This window comes from Loxodonta africana, chromosome 14 (assembly GCF_030014295.1).
Source record: "Loxodonta africana isolate mLoxAfr1 chromosome 14, mLoxAfr1.hap2, whole genome shotgun sequence".
Lineage (NCBI taxonomy): Eukaryota > Metazoa > Chordata > Mammalia > Proboscidea > Elephantidae > Loxodonta > Loxodonta africana.
In genome coordinates this window covers 50,607,064-50,623,662 of record NC_087355.1, presented here as the reverse complement: position 1 = coordinate 50,623,662, position 16,599 = coordinate 50,607,064, and the positions used below count along the sequence as shown (strand labels likewise).

The window sequence follows — 16,599 nt, the reverse complement described above, 5'->3', positions numbered from 1 at the left end:
TATGCAGATGACACAACTTTTCTTGCTGAATGTGAAAAGGATTTAAAGCACTTAATGATGAAGGTCAAAGAACATAGCCTTCAGTATGGATCACACCTCAACATAAAGAAAATAAAAATCCTCACAACCAGACCAATAAGCAACATTGTGATAAATGGAGAAAAGACTGAAGTTGTCAAGGATTTTATTTTACTTGGATCCACAGTCAACACCCATAGCGACATTATAGGACAGAATAGAACTGCCCCACAGAGCCCATGGAAGCAGCAGTCAAGAGATCAAACGATGCAAAAAAAATTTTTTTTTTTATTGTATTGGGCAAATCTGCTTCAAAAGACCTCTTTAAAGTGTTGAGAAGCGAAGACGTCACTTTGAGGACTAAGATGTGCCTGACCCAAGCCATAATGTTTTCAGTCATCTCATATGCATGCAAAAGCTGAACAATGAGTAAGGAAGTCTGAAGAAGAACTGATGCCTTTGAATTATGGTGTTTGCAAAGAATATTGAATATACCTTGGACTGCCAGAAGAATGAACAAGTCTGTCTTGGAAGAAGTACAGCCAGAGTGCTCCTTGGAAGCGAGGATGCCGAGACTTCATCTCAGGTATTTTGGACATATTATCAGGAGGGACCAGTCCCTGGAGAAAGACATCATGCTTGGTAAAGTAGAGGGTCAGTGAGAAAGAGGAAGACCCTCTTTGAGATAGATTGACATAGTGGCTGCAAATATGGGCTCAAATATAGCAACAATTGTGAGGATGGCACAAAATCAGGCAGTATTTCATTCTGCTGTACATAGGGTTGCTGTGAGTTGGAATCGACTCAAACGCTCCTAACAACAACATATGATATGTGCAATAATATAAGAAAATATAATCACAACTTTATGATTACTTTGTTCTGTTTAGGCACAGAACTCATACTATGCACTGAAAACCAATTTTTCATCACAACCCCAAAATGTAATGACTCCTAACATTCTTGAAAAATGTAATATGTTCTAAATCACATCTAATCATTTCTTTTTTCTCTACCTCTTAAAAAATGATTCCTTAAAAATATAAAGATGACAAAGGAAGAAAAAAAGTTACCAAATTCTATTGTATCAGTGCCATAAATTTCAGCAGTCAAAATCAAAGAAGATAGAAGTTGGTAATTTTTAACCTAATGACTGTATTACTACTTTTAGAACACAACTAATTTTCTCTTTTCTGTTTTGGACAGCCTGTTGAGAGTAAATGGATATCTTCATCTAGTGAAATCATTGCTTTCCGTAAAGCATTGTTGAACCCAGTTACTGCAAGACAATTCCAGCGTTTTGTGGCTCTAAAAGGAGATTTATTGGAAAACGGGGTACTCTTTTGGCAGGAAGTACAAAAATATAAGGTATTGTATTGGAACTGGATAAAGTCCCCTCTTTTCAAGGAGGAAATGCATTAACATCAGATTTTTAAAAGAATTTTATCGTGCTTTAGGTGAAATTTTATAGCACAAGTTAGTTTCTCATTCAAAAATGTATACACAAATTGTTTTGTAACATTGATTGTAATCCCTGCGATGTGTCAGCACTCTCCCCCTCTCCCTTTATATCCCAGGTTCCCTGTGTCCATTCATCCAGTTTTCCTGTCCCTTCCTGCCTTCTTGTCTTTACTTTGGGGCAGGTAGGGACAGGAAAACTGGATGAATGGACACAGGGAACCTGGGATATAAAGGGTTGGTCTCATGTGCTTGATTGAACTAAGTACATTCCTCACTTGTGTTATTGGACATCAGATTCTTAACTGTAACTTTATGGACAAGATTTGTATAAGACATTGCAGTTTTGCCATAGTCTTCATACCAATATGTAAATATTGAGGTGTTTATTGTTTTATGTCCAGGTATATTTATTATTTTACTGTGAAGAGTAAGAATGAGCCTGGAAATGATAGTATTAGGTTTTCAAGGTAGTCTCATATAATGTAATGAGAACCTTCCTCAAAAGAGTTGTAACTGTTTCTGCATATCATTTATCTATAAATGTACTATACAGATTTTTTCCCTGAAGATATCCATATTTGGTACTTCAATCAAGATTTCTTTATAAGAATTCCTCCCAACCATACTTGTAGCAATAATAAAGACAATGGATTATAGATAAATCAACCAAAAGAGGTGAGAAAGTCTTTTCTGTTAGAAAGAATGGCCAGATTCTTAACAAAATAAGTAAGTAAAAGAATAAGTGGTTAGGTGCAAAGGCAATTTGTTTTCAGATTTAAGTGTTTAATGTCATTATATATAGAATGTTTGCATTGATGAGGAGGAAAGGACTTTCTAGTTTATGTCATCTGGATTTGAATGCAGGAATGTTGTGTAGAAATTCCTGGAAGTAGTTATCCATTCTCTGCTGAAATGCATCTAGGGGTAGGAGGCTCATTTCCTTGCAAGGCAACCTATTTTATCCCATTAAATATACTTACTGTATTTGCTTATATAAATATATAGGTAATTATTGATTATGTGCAGGGAGAACCATCTTTAAGCTAATATGAATAGGAGTAAGTCTAATCCTGCTAGGACAAGCCTTCTGTTTGGTAGCTAGGTCAGTAGAGGAAATGAGATAAAACCTTGTAAAATAGGCATTGAAAAAGAGGATAGACTCATACAGAGTCACTCCTTGGTTTTGTGACTGTTTCTCCTTCACAGCTGCCCCTGGTCTTCATTTTAATATCTTTTCTCTGGTAGAACATGAGGGACATGTAATGCTATATAAAAAAAAATATATAGCTATTTAAAAATCATGCTATTGGAGTAAATTAATTTGCTTATTCAGTAAGCATTTATTATCTAATGTGCTAGGCATTATGCTAAATTATAGGAATAAGGTGAATACAATACATCGTCCTCCCTCAAGGAGGGAAACAGACATGAAAACAAATGTCATGAAACAGTGAACCATGTTCTAACTAAGTATAGTTTTAGCACAGAGGAGGGAATGAAGGCAGGAGGGCAGTCGGTCAGGAGGTCTCACAAGAAGTGGTGATATTTGAATTGGGTCTGGAGGGAGTTTGCCAGCCAGCATGCATTCCGCTTAGCTAACACTTATGTGCTAACTCTTACTGAGTGTTTACTATCTCCCAGATATTGTTCTAATGCTTTTCATATAGTAACTAATTTATTAGTGACCAGAATTATCAGCGGTCACGAGGTCAGGACTGTTACTGTTTGACAGGTGAAGAAGCTAAGGCACAGAGAAGTTAAAAAAAACTCTGAACATCACACAGCTAATTAAGTAGTAGAGCTGGAATTTGGACCAACACATTCTATTTCTAAAACCTATGCCCTTGACCATTAATCTGTATTGCCTCCCAGTAATGATTATGATAATGTGCAAAGAGATAGCTACAGTGCTTCTAATTAAGCATTGTTCTAAATTGTGAAACACTGGGAAGAACCCAGGTGTTCAACAATAGGACATTGGTTACTTAATTATGATACATCTGTACAAGAGAATACTCTGTAAACCAAAAAAATTGTTGCTGTCGAATCAATTCTGACTTACTCTAGCCATTAAAAATTATGCTGTACTATGTTAAGTGAAGTAAGTCAATCATAAAGGGACAAATATTGTATGAGACCACTACTGTAAAAACTCATGAAAAGGTTTACACACAAAAAGAAATAGTCTTTGATGGTTATGAGGGAGGGGTGGGGTAGGGATGGAAAAACACTAAATAGACAATAGATAAGTGGTAACTTTGGTGAAGGATAAGGCAGTACACAGTACTGGGGAAGCCAGCACAACTAGTACAAAGCAAGATCGTGGAAGCTCCATAGATACATCCAAACTCCTTGAGGGACCGAATTGCAGGGCTAAGGGCTGTGGGGACCATAGTCTTGGGGAACATCTAGCTTAATTGGCATAACATAGTTTTATAAAGAAAATGTTCTACATTCTATTGTGATGAGTAACATCTGGGGTCTTAAAGCCTGTGATCGGCCATCTGGGATACTCCACTGGTCTCACTGCTTCGGAACCAAGGAAGAGTGAAGAAAACTAAAGATACAAAAGAAAAATTAGTCCAAACAACTAATGGACCACATCTACCATGGCCCCCACTAGACTAAGTCCAGTACAACTAGATGATGCCTGGCTACCACCACTGACTGCTCTGAAGGGGATCACAATAGAGGGTCCCAGACAGAACTGGAAAAAAATTTAGAATAAAATTCTAACTCAAAAAGAAAGACCAGAGTTGCTGGCCTGACAGAGACTGGAGAAACCCTGAGAGTATGGCACTCGGACACCCTATCAGCTCAGTAATGAAGTCACTCCTGAGGTTCACCCTTCAGCCAAAAGATTGGACAGACCAATAAAAGAAAATGAGACTAAAAGGGCACTGTCCTGGGGCAAGGACTAGAAGGCAGGAGCTGACAGGAAAGCTGGTAATAGAAAACCTACGGTTGAGAAGGGAGAGTATTGACATGTTGTGGGGTTGTTAACCAATGTCATAAAACAATATGTGTACTAACTATTTAATGAGAAACTAGTTTGTTCTGTGAACCTTCATCTAAAGTACGATAAAACAAAATAATTATGCTGTAGGAGAATAATAGATGGTAGAAGGTACTCATGTTATTGATTTTTAAAAACTCAGCTACTAGAAAACCGTATGATTTTATGTAAAATGTGTATGTTTTTTCGGGGGGGCATAGAAAAAGGAATGGAATGATACATTCATTCAGCAGATATTTATTGGCTAGGCTAAATCCTGAGGATATAACCGTGATCAAGACAGATGTTGCTTCTAGAGCTTACAGTCTGGTAGGAAAAACAGACCAGTCATAGAAAAGGTAGTTTTAATGAGTGTGATTAGTGCGGTGATGGAGAAGGTATAACATGCTAGGGAAGTTCTTAAGATGGACATCTCTTCTGAAATAAGACAGTCACAGAAAGCTTACTAGAGGAAAGTATGTTTAAACTGAATCCTGGGTAATAGGTATTAACTAGGCTAATAACCACAATGGGGTAGATCAGTTAGAAAAAAATATCAGTTGTCATTCTGTCTAAATTCTATCCCTTCACTCTCAAAAGTAAACTGTATAACTTCACAGATTTGATTTTATTTCACCAGCCTTATATTCCATAATAAACGAGACTCACCAGATAATTACATATGATAATCCCGCTAGTAAAGGCAAAAAAAAAAAAATTCGTTTTGGTAACATACCAAACATACATGGTATAAGTAGGCATTTTCTGGGGAGGTGATATTGAGTAAAAAGTGCTAAAGTATTTGGAACAGTCACAGTGTGATATATCAGACCTTTTTTCACGCATAACTTATGCCAAACTGTATGTAAAGATTTGTATGACAGCCACTAGAATTTTTCTTTTATAGTGCTCATAAGACTGCTATTACAATGTCTGGAATACAGTGGGTGCTAAATAAATGTTGACTCATTTCTGACTTAGAGTTAGAAACTTCATAATATGTATGCTTTCTGGGGACTTAGAGAACAATGTCTCTGACAGGGAAATGCCATAATGCAAGCTAAGCTACCTCTTTATTTTAAAAAATGATAGCGCTACATCTGTGACATAAAAACTGTGTCCTTTTAATGTATTACCACTATTTTTAAGTTCTTGGGATATAAAGAGGGTAATGTGATGGGGTAACTGGAACAATACAGATATTCAGAGATGCATAATGAGACACCTGTCAACAGCAGCCCTCCCGCTTATGCTGCTAATCTGTGAGCGTAAATCACCTGTTGTAGAAGCAGTTCTGGTTGGGAGAACTCTTCCATCCACCTCTAAGCAGAGTTAGATGCCTCCCACTTATTAATTATCCCGAGTTAGAATAATGTGTTTTCATATTTGCACCTCCGCTAGAGACTTTAAAGGGCAAGGACTGTGTTTTGGGGATGAGCCCAGTGTCTGACATATTGCATATACTCAAAATATATTTATTAAATTAGTCTAAGTAGATACTAAAGCTGTTCCTTTGCCTGGGAAAAGAAGCAATCAGAATTAAAACCTGTACCTATGTAAGGTATATGTATCAAAGTCTTAGGTTTCTCAAACCTAAGCACAGAGGAGGGGATGAGTGGAAAAGTGGGGTGCTCTTTTCCTCATGTTTTACCCTCATGAGGGTACGTATCCCCAGTACCTTCTTGAGTTGAAGTTGAAATGTGTACATTTATTAAAACACATATTGACCCAGTTCTATAAAGTGCTCTTAGTGATGCATCAGTCACGTATTATTCTTTCTTCCTCTTTATTCAGGACTTGTGCCATTCTCATTGCGATGAGTCCATCATCCAGAAGAAGATCACAACTATAATCAACTGCTTTATTAATTCCAATATTCCACCATCTTTACAAATTGACATTCCAATTGAGCAAGCCCAGAAGATTATTGAACACAGGAAGGAGTTAGGACCATATGTATTTAGAGAAGCACAGGTAAGAGATCAGGGGACGTGGCTTAGCATATTTTAAAATGGATTGACAGTCTAGATATTCTTTTAAACTTTTTGCGTTATTCGTTTTTGGCAAGGTTCCAGTCCTCTTGATTCTGGGATTTATTCTATTAAAATTTTTTTCACATATGCCACCAAAATATAAGAAACAAGTGACTTACTATTTTGGTGATTATAATGTACAAGAAATAAAATTATTTAAATATTACACTTCGACTTTCCATAGTCACTTTTGTTTCTAACTTATAAAAACTCCACCTAATTCTTCCTTCCTTTTTCACCGTTCATAATTCCTTTTAAAATAGCTGCTATCACGAAAATATGTAAAATATGTGTGTCCCAAGATTTGTGTATTTTTCAAGATTGAAATATTCACAGAGCTCATGAAATAAGTGAGAGGAGATTTAAGTACTCGACCAACAAAAAGTACACAAGCTTTTGAAAGGAAAGTCATGCCTGTTAACCCACTCAAGTTACTTCTTTTCAAGGTGAATAATACAAAACAGTGACTTGGTGAACATAATTTATTTGCATTTGGAAAAGCCTTTTAGTGATGTTGTTCCTAAAAAATGATTAAGAAAAATAAATTATAATAGGGGTAGTAGGGAAGGCCATGTCATGAATTAAGTGATATGAAACAGAGATTTAAAGTATGATTGCCCTTGAGCATGGAAACAGGCTATTATTACTTAACATTCATTTGGAAGCCAGCTGTGTTCTAAGTCCTCTAAGGGACTGAAAGTGAACTCACAATCCAAATTATGTATTAAAACAGGCAAAAATAGAGTAGAATTGGTTGAGGATCTTCTAGAGAAAAATAGAGAAACCACAGTGCCAGAATTGTAGCACGTGTAAATGAAAAGATTTCAATGATCACATAGCCTAGCCTAGGTCTCCTGATAATCAGGCCAGAGCTTGTTAATATATATATTAAAGACCTCGAGTCTGACTATGAATGTCTGGAGCTACTCTGGGATGATTTGTACGTTGGTTCATTCCGGCACACTTTCCAGGAATTGTAGTCAATGAGTCTTATTGGAGCCCTCTAGCTTATGACTTCTGCCTGATTTCCTAAACCTGGGTCCTAGACATAACTTAAATATGAACTTCGGAGCATCTGAGAATAAGAAAATCTTTATTTAGGGGCCTCACCCCACCAAATCTGTTATTTCCTCCTGTGTTTCCTATCTCAGAGAATGACATCACCTCCTACTCAGGTGTACAAGCCAGAGATCTGGTTACCATCTCCATGTCTTCCTTTTCCTTCATTTCCTTTTCTCTCTATCTAATCAGTCCCTAAAACTTAAGCATTTGTATCTTTATCTGTCGTTCTGTCCACTTTCCCCCAACTCCACACCACTACCACTGTTCAGATCTACAGCGTTTCTCATGTTAATTACCCAAGCGCCCTGGTTCTAAGCTCTCTCCGAAACATTCACTTCACCGCAGACAGAGCAACATTTTTCAAAATGCGTATCTGATCGTGTCACTTCACTGATTAAAATATTTAATTTCTCCCCGTTGCTCTCAGAATGAAGTCCATATTCCTACATACCACCCTAACCGTGTACTTTACCATCCGTGCCATCTATATGCAGCCTCACCGAAGTGTTTGTACTTGTATAAATGGGCCTTATTCTCTTCCCTCCTGAACTTTTTACAGTATTAATTATCCTGTGTGCTTCTATAATATCCTATATTTGTCCCTGTCATAACACTTAATCACACTAAGTGGGAAGTGACTGCTCTCATGCCTGGCTTTTCTTTTAGATTGTAAGCTCTTTGAGGACGGGGAATGTTTCTAAGTTACCTTTGTGGCTGTAGTGCCTGGCACAGAGTAGGCATTCAGTAAATATTTTTGAACACAGGAATGAGTGATGTAAGAAGAGATCTGGTATGACAGGGAGGAGTAAGATCAAATTGGAAATGAGGGCAGAGTGGAGCGGAAGGGCTGAATGGTAAATGAGAAACCATTGCCTCCTTTAGCATTGTTGTCAGTGCAGTCCCACCTTCCCATCACTCTCCCTCCTGATAGCTTGGAAAGTTTTACTCTGCAGGGTAAATTTTACTATACAACTTACTCTACAGATTTTGACTGGCTCTTTTTACTCATATTAAAACCATTGTGCATCTGCTGGCAGTGTGCAAAGTAGCTTTGTAATTTATTTAAACATTTTGTTACTCACAATGGTTTTTTTTTTTTAATTGTGCTTTAAGTGAAAGTTTACAATTCAAGTCAGTTTCTGATACAAAAACTTATACACACATTATTGTGACCCTAGTTGCTCACCCTACGATGTGACAGCACACTCCTTCTCTCCACCTGTATTTCCCATGTCCATTCAGCCAGCTCCTGTCCCCCTCTGCCTTCTCATCTTACCTCCAGACAGGAGCTGCACACATAGTCTCATGTGACTTGATTATTTTTTAAGGTTCTGGAGGTACATAGTAATTTTCATGAGCAATATGTGTATTATTAATCTAAGATCTCGATAGTAAATTTTCAGGAATAGAGCAGTATTGTCTTCCATTGAAAAATTGTATCCTACTTGGGTGACTTTTACTGGAAGGGCTTCTAGATGAGAATATCTGAGAGCTGGGAATGATTCAGGTTTGGGAGAACCAAGAAAGAGAGTCATTTGGTGTATAGAGGAGGAGGAATAATTAAGGTTAAGAAGTTCATAGTAAAAATTATCATAATCTCTTAACACTGGAACAGAGGATTTTACTTAATGAAATGAATGGCAGATCAGTATAAATGAAAAAAAATCTAGGCTTGCATTTCCTCAAATAAAATATCTCTAGCTTTTAAACTTCATAGCTCCAAGAGGCTATAGAATTCATTGATAAAGCTGTATTTTAAAAGGAGTAAGTAATTTTAGAATTACTAATAACATTCATGTACTGAAAAGAGGGATGATGAAATCTGCCAGTTCAGGGTTCTGTTTATTACTGCAGCATTTATTTTTAAAAATTCCTCTTTTCCCCCATGAGTTGGCTTGGAGCCTAATGGGATGGCTCATTTTTCTCTAGGGCATTAGGTAAAGGCCATTCCTAGCAGTAAGATATTCAGCTTCTTGATCTGATGTGGCAAGTCCTACCTTCTTGGAAGTACGCCTCTGGAACTAATGGAAAAACTTTGTATGGGAATTTGAGCAACAATTCTTATCTCTATAAATATCACAATTAATCACTTAATATAGAGTGTCCTCATAGAAAGCATTTGTCCAGGATACCAGTCTGCTTCTTAAATGTTACTTTTCTTGCTCTCACGTAAAAGAAAGATTATATCATTTAAAAGTTACTCAAGATTTATTCTTAGATCTGCAGCTTTGTTTAAGAGCTTTTCCAGAGGCAAAATGGTATTTCCTTTCTCTGAAAGAAAGGAAAGGGTAGGGGGTGGGTTGAGTTTCCCCTTAATGAATTGAATATTTGAAATACTTGCATGAAACAGCAGAGTGTGTGGCAGGTCAGCTAGTATATATTTTAAAAGAAAACATAAATTTCTTATTTAAAAAGACCTAATGGATTCTTTATTAATACAATCAATTGGTTAGAGAAACAAAGAATAAAGTGACTTTTAAGTGCATTTTTTTTTTTTTAAAGAAAGACTTCTCATTGGTAATAGAAAACATTGATGATAAGCATGTGCTGAGCTAAACTATACCAAGATGTCTGGAGACAATAAGTTGGAGGAAACATGCTGTATATTAAAGACAGAATAGTTAATCCATTATTATGGTGAATTAGAGTTTAAATTGGTACATTTGTATAAAATTGTAATCTAAGACATACTTTGTTTTTTATACAGATGACAATTTTTGGGGTTCTGTTTAAATTTTGGCCCCAGTTTTGTGAGTTTAGGAAGAACTTAACTGATGAAAAAATTATGAGTGTTTTAGAGAGAAGACAAGAATATAAGAAAAAGAAATTTGCAGTCGTGGAAGATGACAAGTTAGTAAAGGTGAGATAAGACTCATTTTGGGTTTAATGAGACTTTCAAAAGGTATGTAATATGTGTGAATTTGTAAAAGAGTCTAGGCTGGGGAAAATACAGAGAAGAGTTGTAGAATACAGATTTTAGCGGTTTTTAAGCCTTCAAGTTAGAGATTTCAGACTTGTTTTTGAATTCCTCAAAATTCATCTCAAATGTCATCTCTTCTCTCTGAAGGCTTCCTTGACTCCCCTAGGCAGTGTGAGCAGCTCCCTTTTGTGTGCCTCCAGGGTGATAATAGTCCTACCTCTCTTAGAACACACTTTATGTTGTCCTGTGATATATGTGTGGCATCTGTCCTTCTCACTGGACTGAGATCCTCAAGGACAGTGTCTGTCCTACTCATCTGTTTCTCATAAGCACCTACAGTAGTGTCCAGCACATAGTACATGCTCAATTGTTAATCATTGTTCATTGAATAAATGGGGGAATAAATTAATGAAAAAACATTATGTACTGAGAGGTGGTGTTTTCCGTATTAAAATTACAGAATGATTCATTGACTGTGAAAGTTGTAAATGTTGTTGTTAGGTGCCGTCTAGTCAGTTCCCACTCATAGCAATGCTGTGTACAGCAGAACGAGACACTGCCCAGTCGTGTGCCATCCTCACGATCGTTGTTATGCTTGAGCCCATTGTTGCAGCCACTGTGTAACTATGAGTCATGAATTGGCCAGCCTGCCTATTTGTCTCTTAGTCTGTCTATTCATTCATCCATTCAAGTATCTCTTTATATTTGTCTATTTTATTTGAATTAAGGAGTAATTTCTCTCCAGTAATATGTTTGATTTTATTTATAAGATTATGAATTTTTTTTTTTTTTTTAAGAAAATTAAAGATACAAAAGTAATATATGGAACACTCATCAGGTCAAAATAAATGCTGTTAACATTTTGCTTCATTTGTTTTTTTTTCCCCGTAAGAAATAAAATATTGGAAATTGAGTAAAGTCTCCTTTAATCCTGCCCTGAGTCCTGTTACTCTCCACTCTCCCCAAGGGCAACCGTTAAGTTTGGGGTACATCCTTCTAACACTTTTTAAAAATAGTTTTTTATATAGTATGTGCATTCATAAACATTACAGGCCTTACACTGAATAAATATTCAACTTACATAAATAATAAAAAAAAATACCGTTTATTAAATAAGTCTTTGTACATCTTTCTTTTTATATTCAACAACATGTTTTTTCATTCTTCCCATGCTGATATACTTAGATCTGTTGTTTTTAGGTGCTATCAAGTCGGTTCCAACACATAGCAACCCTGCGTACAACAGAACAAAACACTGCCTGGTCCTGTGCCATCCTTGGAATCATTGCTGTGTTTCAGCCCATTGTTGCAGCCACTGTGTCAATCCATTTCCTTGAGGGTCTTCCTCTTTTTCGCTGACCCTCTGCCAAGCATGATGTTCTTCACCAGGGACTGGTCCCTCCGAATAACATATCCAAAATACCGGAGATTAAGTCTTGCCATCCTCGCTTTCAAGGAACACTCTGGCTGTACTTCTTCCAAGACAGACTTGTTCGTTCCTTTGGCAGTCCATGGTATATTCAGTATTCTTCGCCAACATCATAATTCAGTTCTTCTCCACTCTTCCTTATCATTGTCCAGTTTTCCCATGCGTATGAGGTGATGGAAAATATCATGGCTTGGGTCAGGTGCACCTCAGTCCTCAAAGTGACATCTTTATTTTTCAACACTTTTAAAGAGGTCTTTTGCAGCAGATTTGTACAATGCAAAACATTGTCTAATTTCTTGACTGCTGCTTCCATGGGTGTTGATTGTACATCCAAGTAAAATGAAATCCATGACAACTTCAGTATTTTCTCCATTTATCATGATGTTGCTTGCTGGTCTAGTTGTAAGGATTTCTCTTTCCTTTATGTTGAGGTGTAATCCGTACTGAAGGCTGTAGTCTTTGATCTTCATCAGTAAGTGCTTAAGTCCTCTTTACTTTCAGCAAACAGGGCTGTGTCATGTGCATTTTGCCATTTGTTAATGAGTCTTCCTCCAATCCTGATGCCTCATTCTTCGTCATATAGTCTAGCTTCTCAGATTATTTGCTCAGTGTGCAGATTAGATAAGTATGGTGAAAGGATGCAACCCTGACACACACCTTTCCTGATTTTAAACCAGTCAACATCCCCTTATTCTGTTTTAACGACTGCCTCTTGGTCTGTGCACAGGTTCTCCAGGAAAACAAATGTTCTGGAACTCCCATTCTCCACAATGTTATCCATAACTTATGATCCACACAGTCAAATGCTTTTGCACAATCAATAAAACACAAGTAAATATCTTTCTGGTATTCTCTGCTTTCAACGAAGATCCATCTAATATCAGCAATGATATCCCTGGTTCCACATCCTCTTCTGAATCTGGCTAGAATTTCTAGCAATTTCCTGTTGATATACTGCTGTAACAGTTTTTGAATTATCTTCAGCAAAATTTTACTTGCGTGTGATATTCATGATATTGTTCGATAATTTCCGCATCCTGTTGAGTCACCTTTCTTTCGAGTGGGCAAAATATGGATCTCTTCCAGTCGGTTGGCCAGGTAGCTGTCTTCCAAAGTTCTTGGCATAGATGAGTGAGCACTTCCAGTGCTGCATCCATCTGTTGAAACATCACAGCTGGTATTCCCTCAATTTCTGGAGCTTTGTTTTTTGCCAGTGTCTTCAGTGCAGCTTGGACATCTTCCTTCAATACCATTGGTTCTTGATCATATGCTGCCTCCTGAAATGACTGAATGTAGACCAATTCTTTTTGGTACAGTGACTCTGTGTATTCCTTCCGTCTTCTTTTGATGCTTCCCGTGTCATTCAGTATTTTGCCCGTAGAATCCTTCACTGTTGCAACTTGAGGCTTGAATTTTTTCTTCAGTTCTTTCATCTTGAGAAATGCCAAGCATGTTCTTCCTTTTTGGTTTTTAACTCCACGTCTTTGCAATTTCATTATACTTTGTCTTCTTTAGCCACCCTTTGAAATCTTCTGTACATTTCTTTTACTTCATTTCTTCCATTCACTTTAGCTGATGTGCTTTAAAAAGCAAGATTCAGAGTCTCTTCTAACATCCATTTTGGTCTTTTCTTTCTTTCCTGCCTTTTTAATGACCTTTTGCTTTTCTTCGCATATGATGTCATCCCACAACTCATCTGGTCTTTGGTCATTAGTGTTCAATGAGATGGTCTCAAAATTCAGGTGGGACATACACAAGGTCATATTTTAGTACTTGTGGACTTGTTTTAATTTTCTTCAGCTTCAACTTGAACGTACATACCAGCTAATTGATGGTCTGTCCTGAGGTGAGTCCCTGGCCTTGTTCAGACTGATGATACTGAATTTTTCCTTCATCTCTTTCCACAGATATAGTCAATTCGATTCCTTTGTTTTCCATCCAGTGAGGTCGAAGTGTATAGTCACTGTTTATGTTGTTGAAAAAAGGTATTTGCAATGAATAAGTCATTGGTCTTGCAAAATTCTATCATGTGCTCTCTGACATCGTTTCTATCACCAAGGCCATATTTTCCAACTATAGATCCTTCTTTGTTTCTGACTTACCACATTCCAGTTACCAGTAATTATCAGTGCATCTTAATTGCATGTTTGATCAATTTCAGACTGCAGAAGTTGGTAAAAATATTCAATTTCTTTATCTTTGGCATTAGTAGTGCATAAATTTGAATAATATTTGTGTTAACTGGTCTTCCTTGTAGGCGTGTGGATATTATCACTGACAGCGTTGTACTTCAGGATAGATCTTGAAATGTTCTTTTTGATGATGAATGTGACGCCATTCCTCCTCAATTTGTCATTTCCAGTATAGTAAACCATATGATTGTTTGATTCAGAATGGCCAATACGAGTTCATTTCAGCTCAGTAATGCCTAGGATATCAATCTTTATGCATTCTACTTCATTTTGATGACTTCAGTTTTCTTAGATTCATGCTTCGTACATTCCATGTTTCTGTTATTAATGGACATTTGCAACAGTTTCTTCTCATTTTGAGTCGTGCTACCACACATCTGTCAGTTTGTCATACTGTGGTATAGTGACTCTATATTCCTTCCATCTGCTTTTGATGGTTCCTGTGCCATTTAATATTTTTCCTATAGAATCTTTCATTATTGCATCTCGAGGCTTGAATTGTTTCTTCAGTTCTTTCAGCTTGAGAAATGCTGAGCGTGTTCTTCCCTTTTGATTTTCCATCTTCAGGCCTTTGCACATCTCATCATAATACCTTCTTTCTCTCCTTTCTTTTTAATGACGTCTTGCTTTCTTCATGTATGATGTCATTCCACAACTCGTCTGGTCTTCGGTCATTAGTGTTCAACACCTCAAATCTATTCTTAAGATGGTCTCTAAATTCAGGTGGGATATACTCAAGATTGTACTTTGGCTCTCATGGACTTTTTCTAATTTTTCTTCATCTTCAGCTGCATATGAGTAATGGATGGTTTGATCCGCAGTCAGCCCCTGGCCTTGTTCTGACTGATGATATTGAGCTTTTCAATTGTCCCTTTCCATAGATGTAGTTAATTTGATTCCTGTGTATTGCATCTGGCGAGGTCCACGTATATAGTCGCTGTTAATGTTGGTGAAAAGTATTTGCAATGAAGAAGTCGTTGGCCTTGCAGAATTCAGTCATGCCATCTCTGCTATTGTTTCTATCACTAAGGCCACATTTTCCAACTGTTGATCCTTCTTTGTTTCCAGCTTTCACATTCCAATCACCAGTAATTATTAGTGCATCCTGATTGCATGTTTGATCAATTTCAGACTGCAGAAAGTGGTAAAAACCTTCAATGCTTCATCTTTGGCCTTAGTGGTTGGTGTGTGAATTTGAATAATACTGGTATTAATTGGTCTTCCTTGTAGGAGTGTGGATATTAGTCTATCACTGACAGTGTTTATTATTACTAATGGATTTTTGCAACTGTTTCTTCCATTTTGAGTCATGCCACATCAGCAAATGAAAGCTCCAAAAGCTTGACTCCATCCACATCATTAAGGTTGACTCTACTTTGAGGAAGCAGTTCTTTTCCTCAGTCATATTTTGGGTGCCTTCCAACCTAAGGGGCACATCTTCCAGCACTATATCACTCAGGTGTTCTGCTGCTAATCATAAGGTTTTCACTGGCTAATTCTTTTCAGAAGTAGACTGCCGCGTCCTTCTTCCTAGCCTGTCTTAGCCTGGAAGCTCAGCTGAAACCTGTCTGCCATGGGTGACCGTGCTGGTATTTGAATACTGGTGGCATAGCTTCCAGCATCACAGCAATACGCAAGCCCCACAGTGTGACAAACTGACAGACATGTGGGGGTCCAATACTTTAGGTGATAAATAATTAGTAATACCAAAAATGATTTTCCCCTCAAACCAAATATACATCTGGGCCAATATAAAAATGTAATCAGACAAGGAACAGAATTTATTAAATGAAAATCCTTACATCTGCCTTCTCCAGCGCCTTCAGGCAAGTCCATATCCAACTGAGCTGTGAAAATGTGATCTGAATTTGTAGAGTCAGAAAAGCTCTTTCTAAAGATATTTGAAGGATTGATTTGGAGGTGGGGTGAGGATGACTGTTTTTTACTTCGTGTCTATTTGGAGTTCTCTGATTCCATCTGTGGCCTGTGAATAGCTTTACTAGTCACAGCTGATTAAAAACAAAATCACTTCACACATGAGTTTGCTGTACTTTTTACTAACATGGCTTCAGTAGCGTCTAAACAGAGCTTCCCATCCTAAACCTTCTTTCTTTCACCAGACTTATGGAGCGTTCACTACGTATAGTTCCTATGCTAGGTGCTAGGAATCTGAATATAATTTACATATAATTTAAGGGTAGGTAGATATGCAGACATTTAACTGCAGGTGATATAAACAGACAACTTCGAGATCACAGAAAAGGAATAATTATTCTAAGGGAAGAAGGGAGGGACTTCATAGACAATGTAAATTTGAGTTAATCTTAAAAAGTAGGAATGTGGCAAATGGTTCTCAATAGATACTTATTGACTAAATGAATATAAAAATGAGAATATAAAGAAAATCTCTTACCCTACCCAAGCTCTGAGGAAGAACGTCACAACTTTCTAGTGTGGTTTTAACTCTTTTCTCATTGCTTAGTTATATG

The 16,599-nt window shown here is 37.1% G+C and overlaps 1 protein-coding gene across 1 annotated transcript in view; it reads left to right on the top strand.

Moving 5' to 3' along the window:
- RGS22 (regulator of G protein signaling 22) overlaps positions 1-16,599 on the top strand; it is a 155,420-nt gene that overhangs the window by 105,594 nt on the left and 33,227 nt on the right. Inside the window, exons 19-21 of the mRNA XM_064267666.1 lie at positions 1,225-1,386; positions 6,269-6,448; positions 10,277-10,429. Of these exons, the coding sequence (XP_064123736.1) occupies positions 1,225-1,386; positions 6,269-6,448; positions 10,277-10,429 (495 nt within the window). The remainder of the gene's footprint in view (positions 1-1,224; positions 1,387-6,268; positions 6,449-10,276; positions 10,430-16,599) is intronic.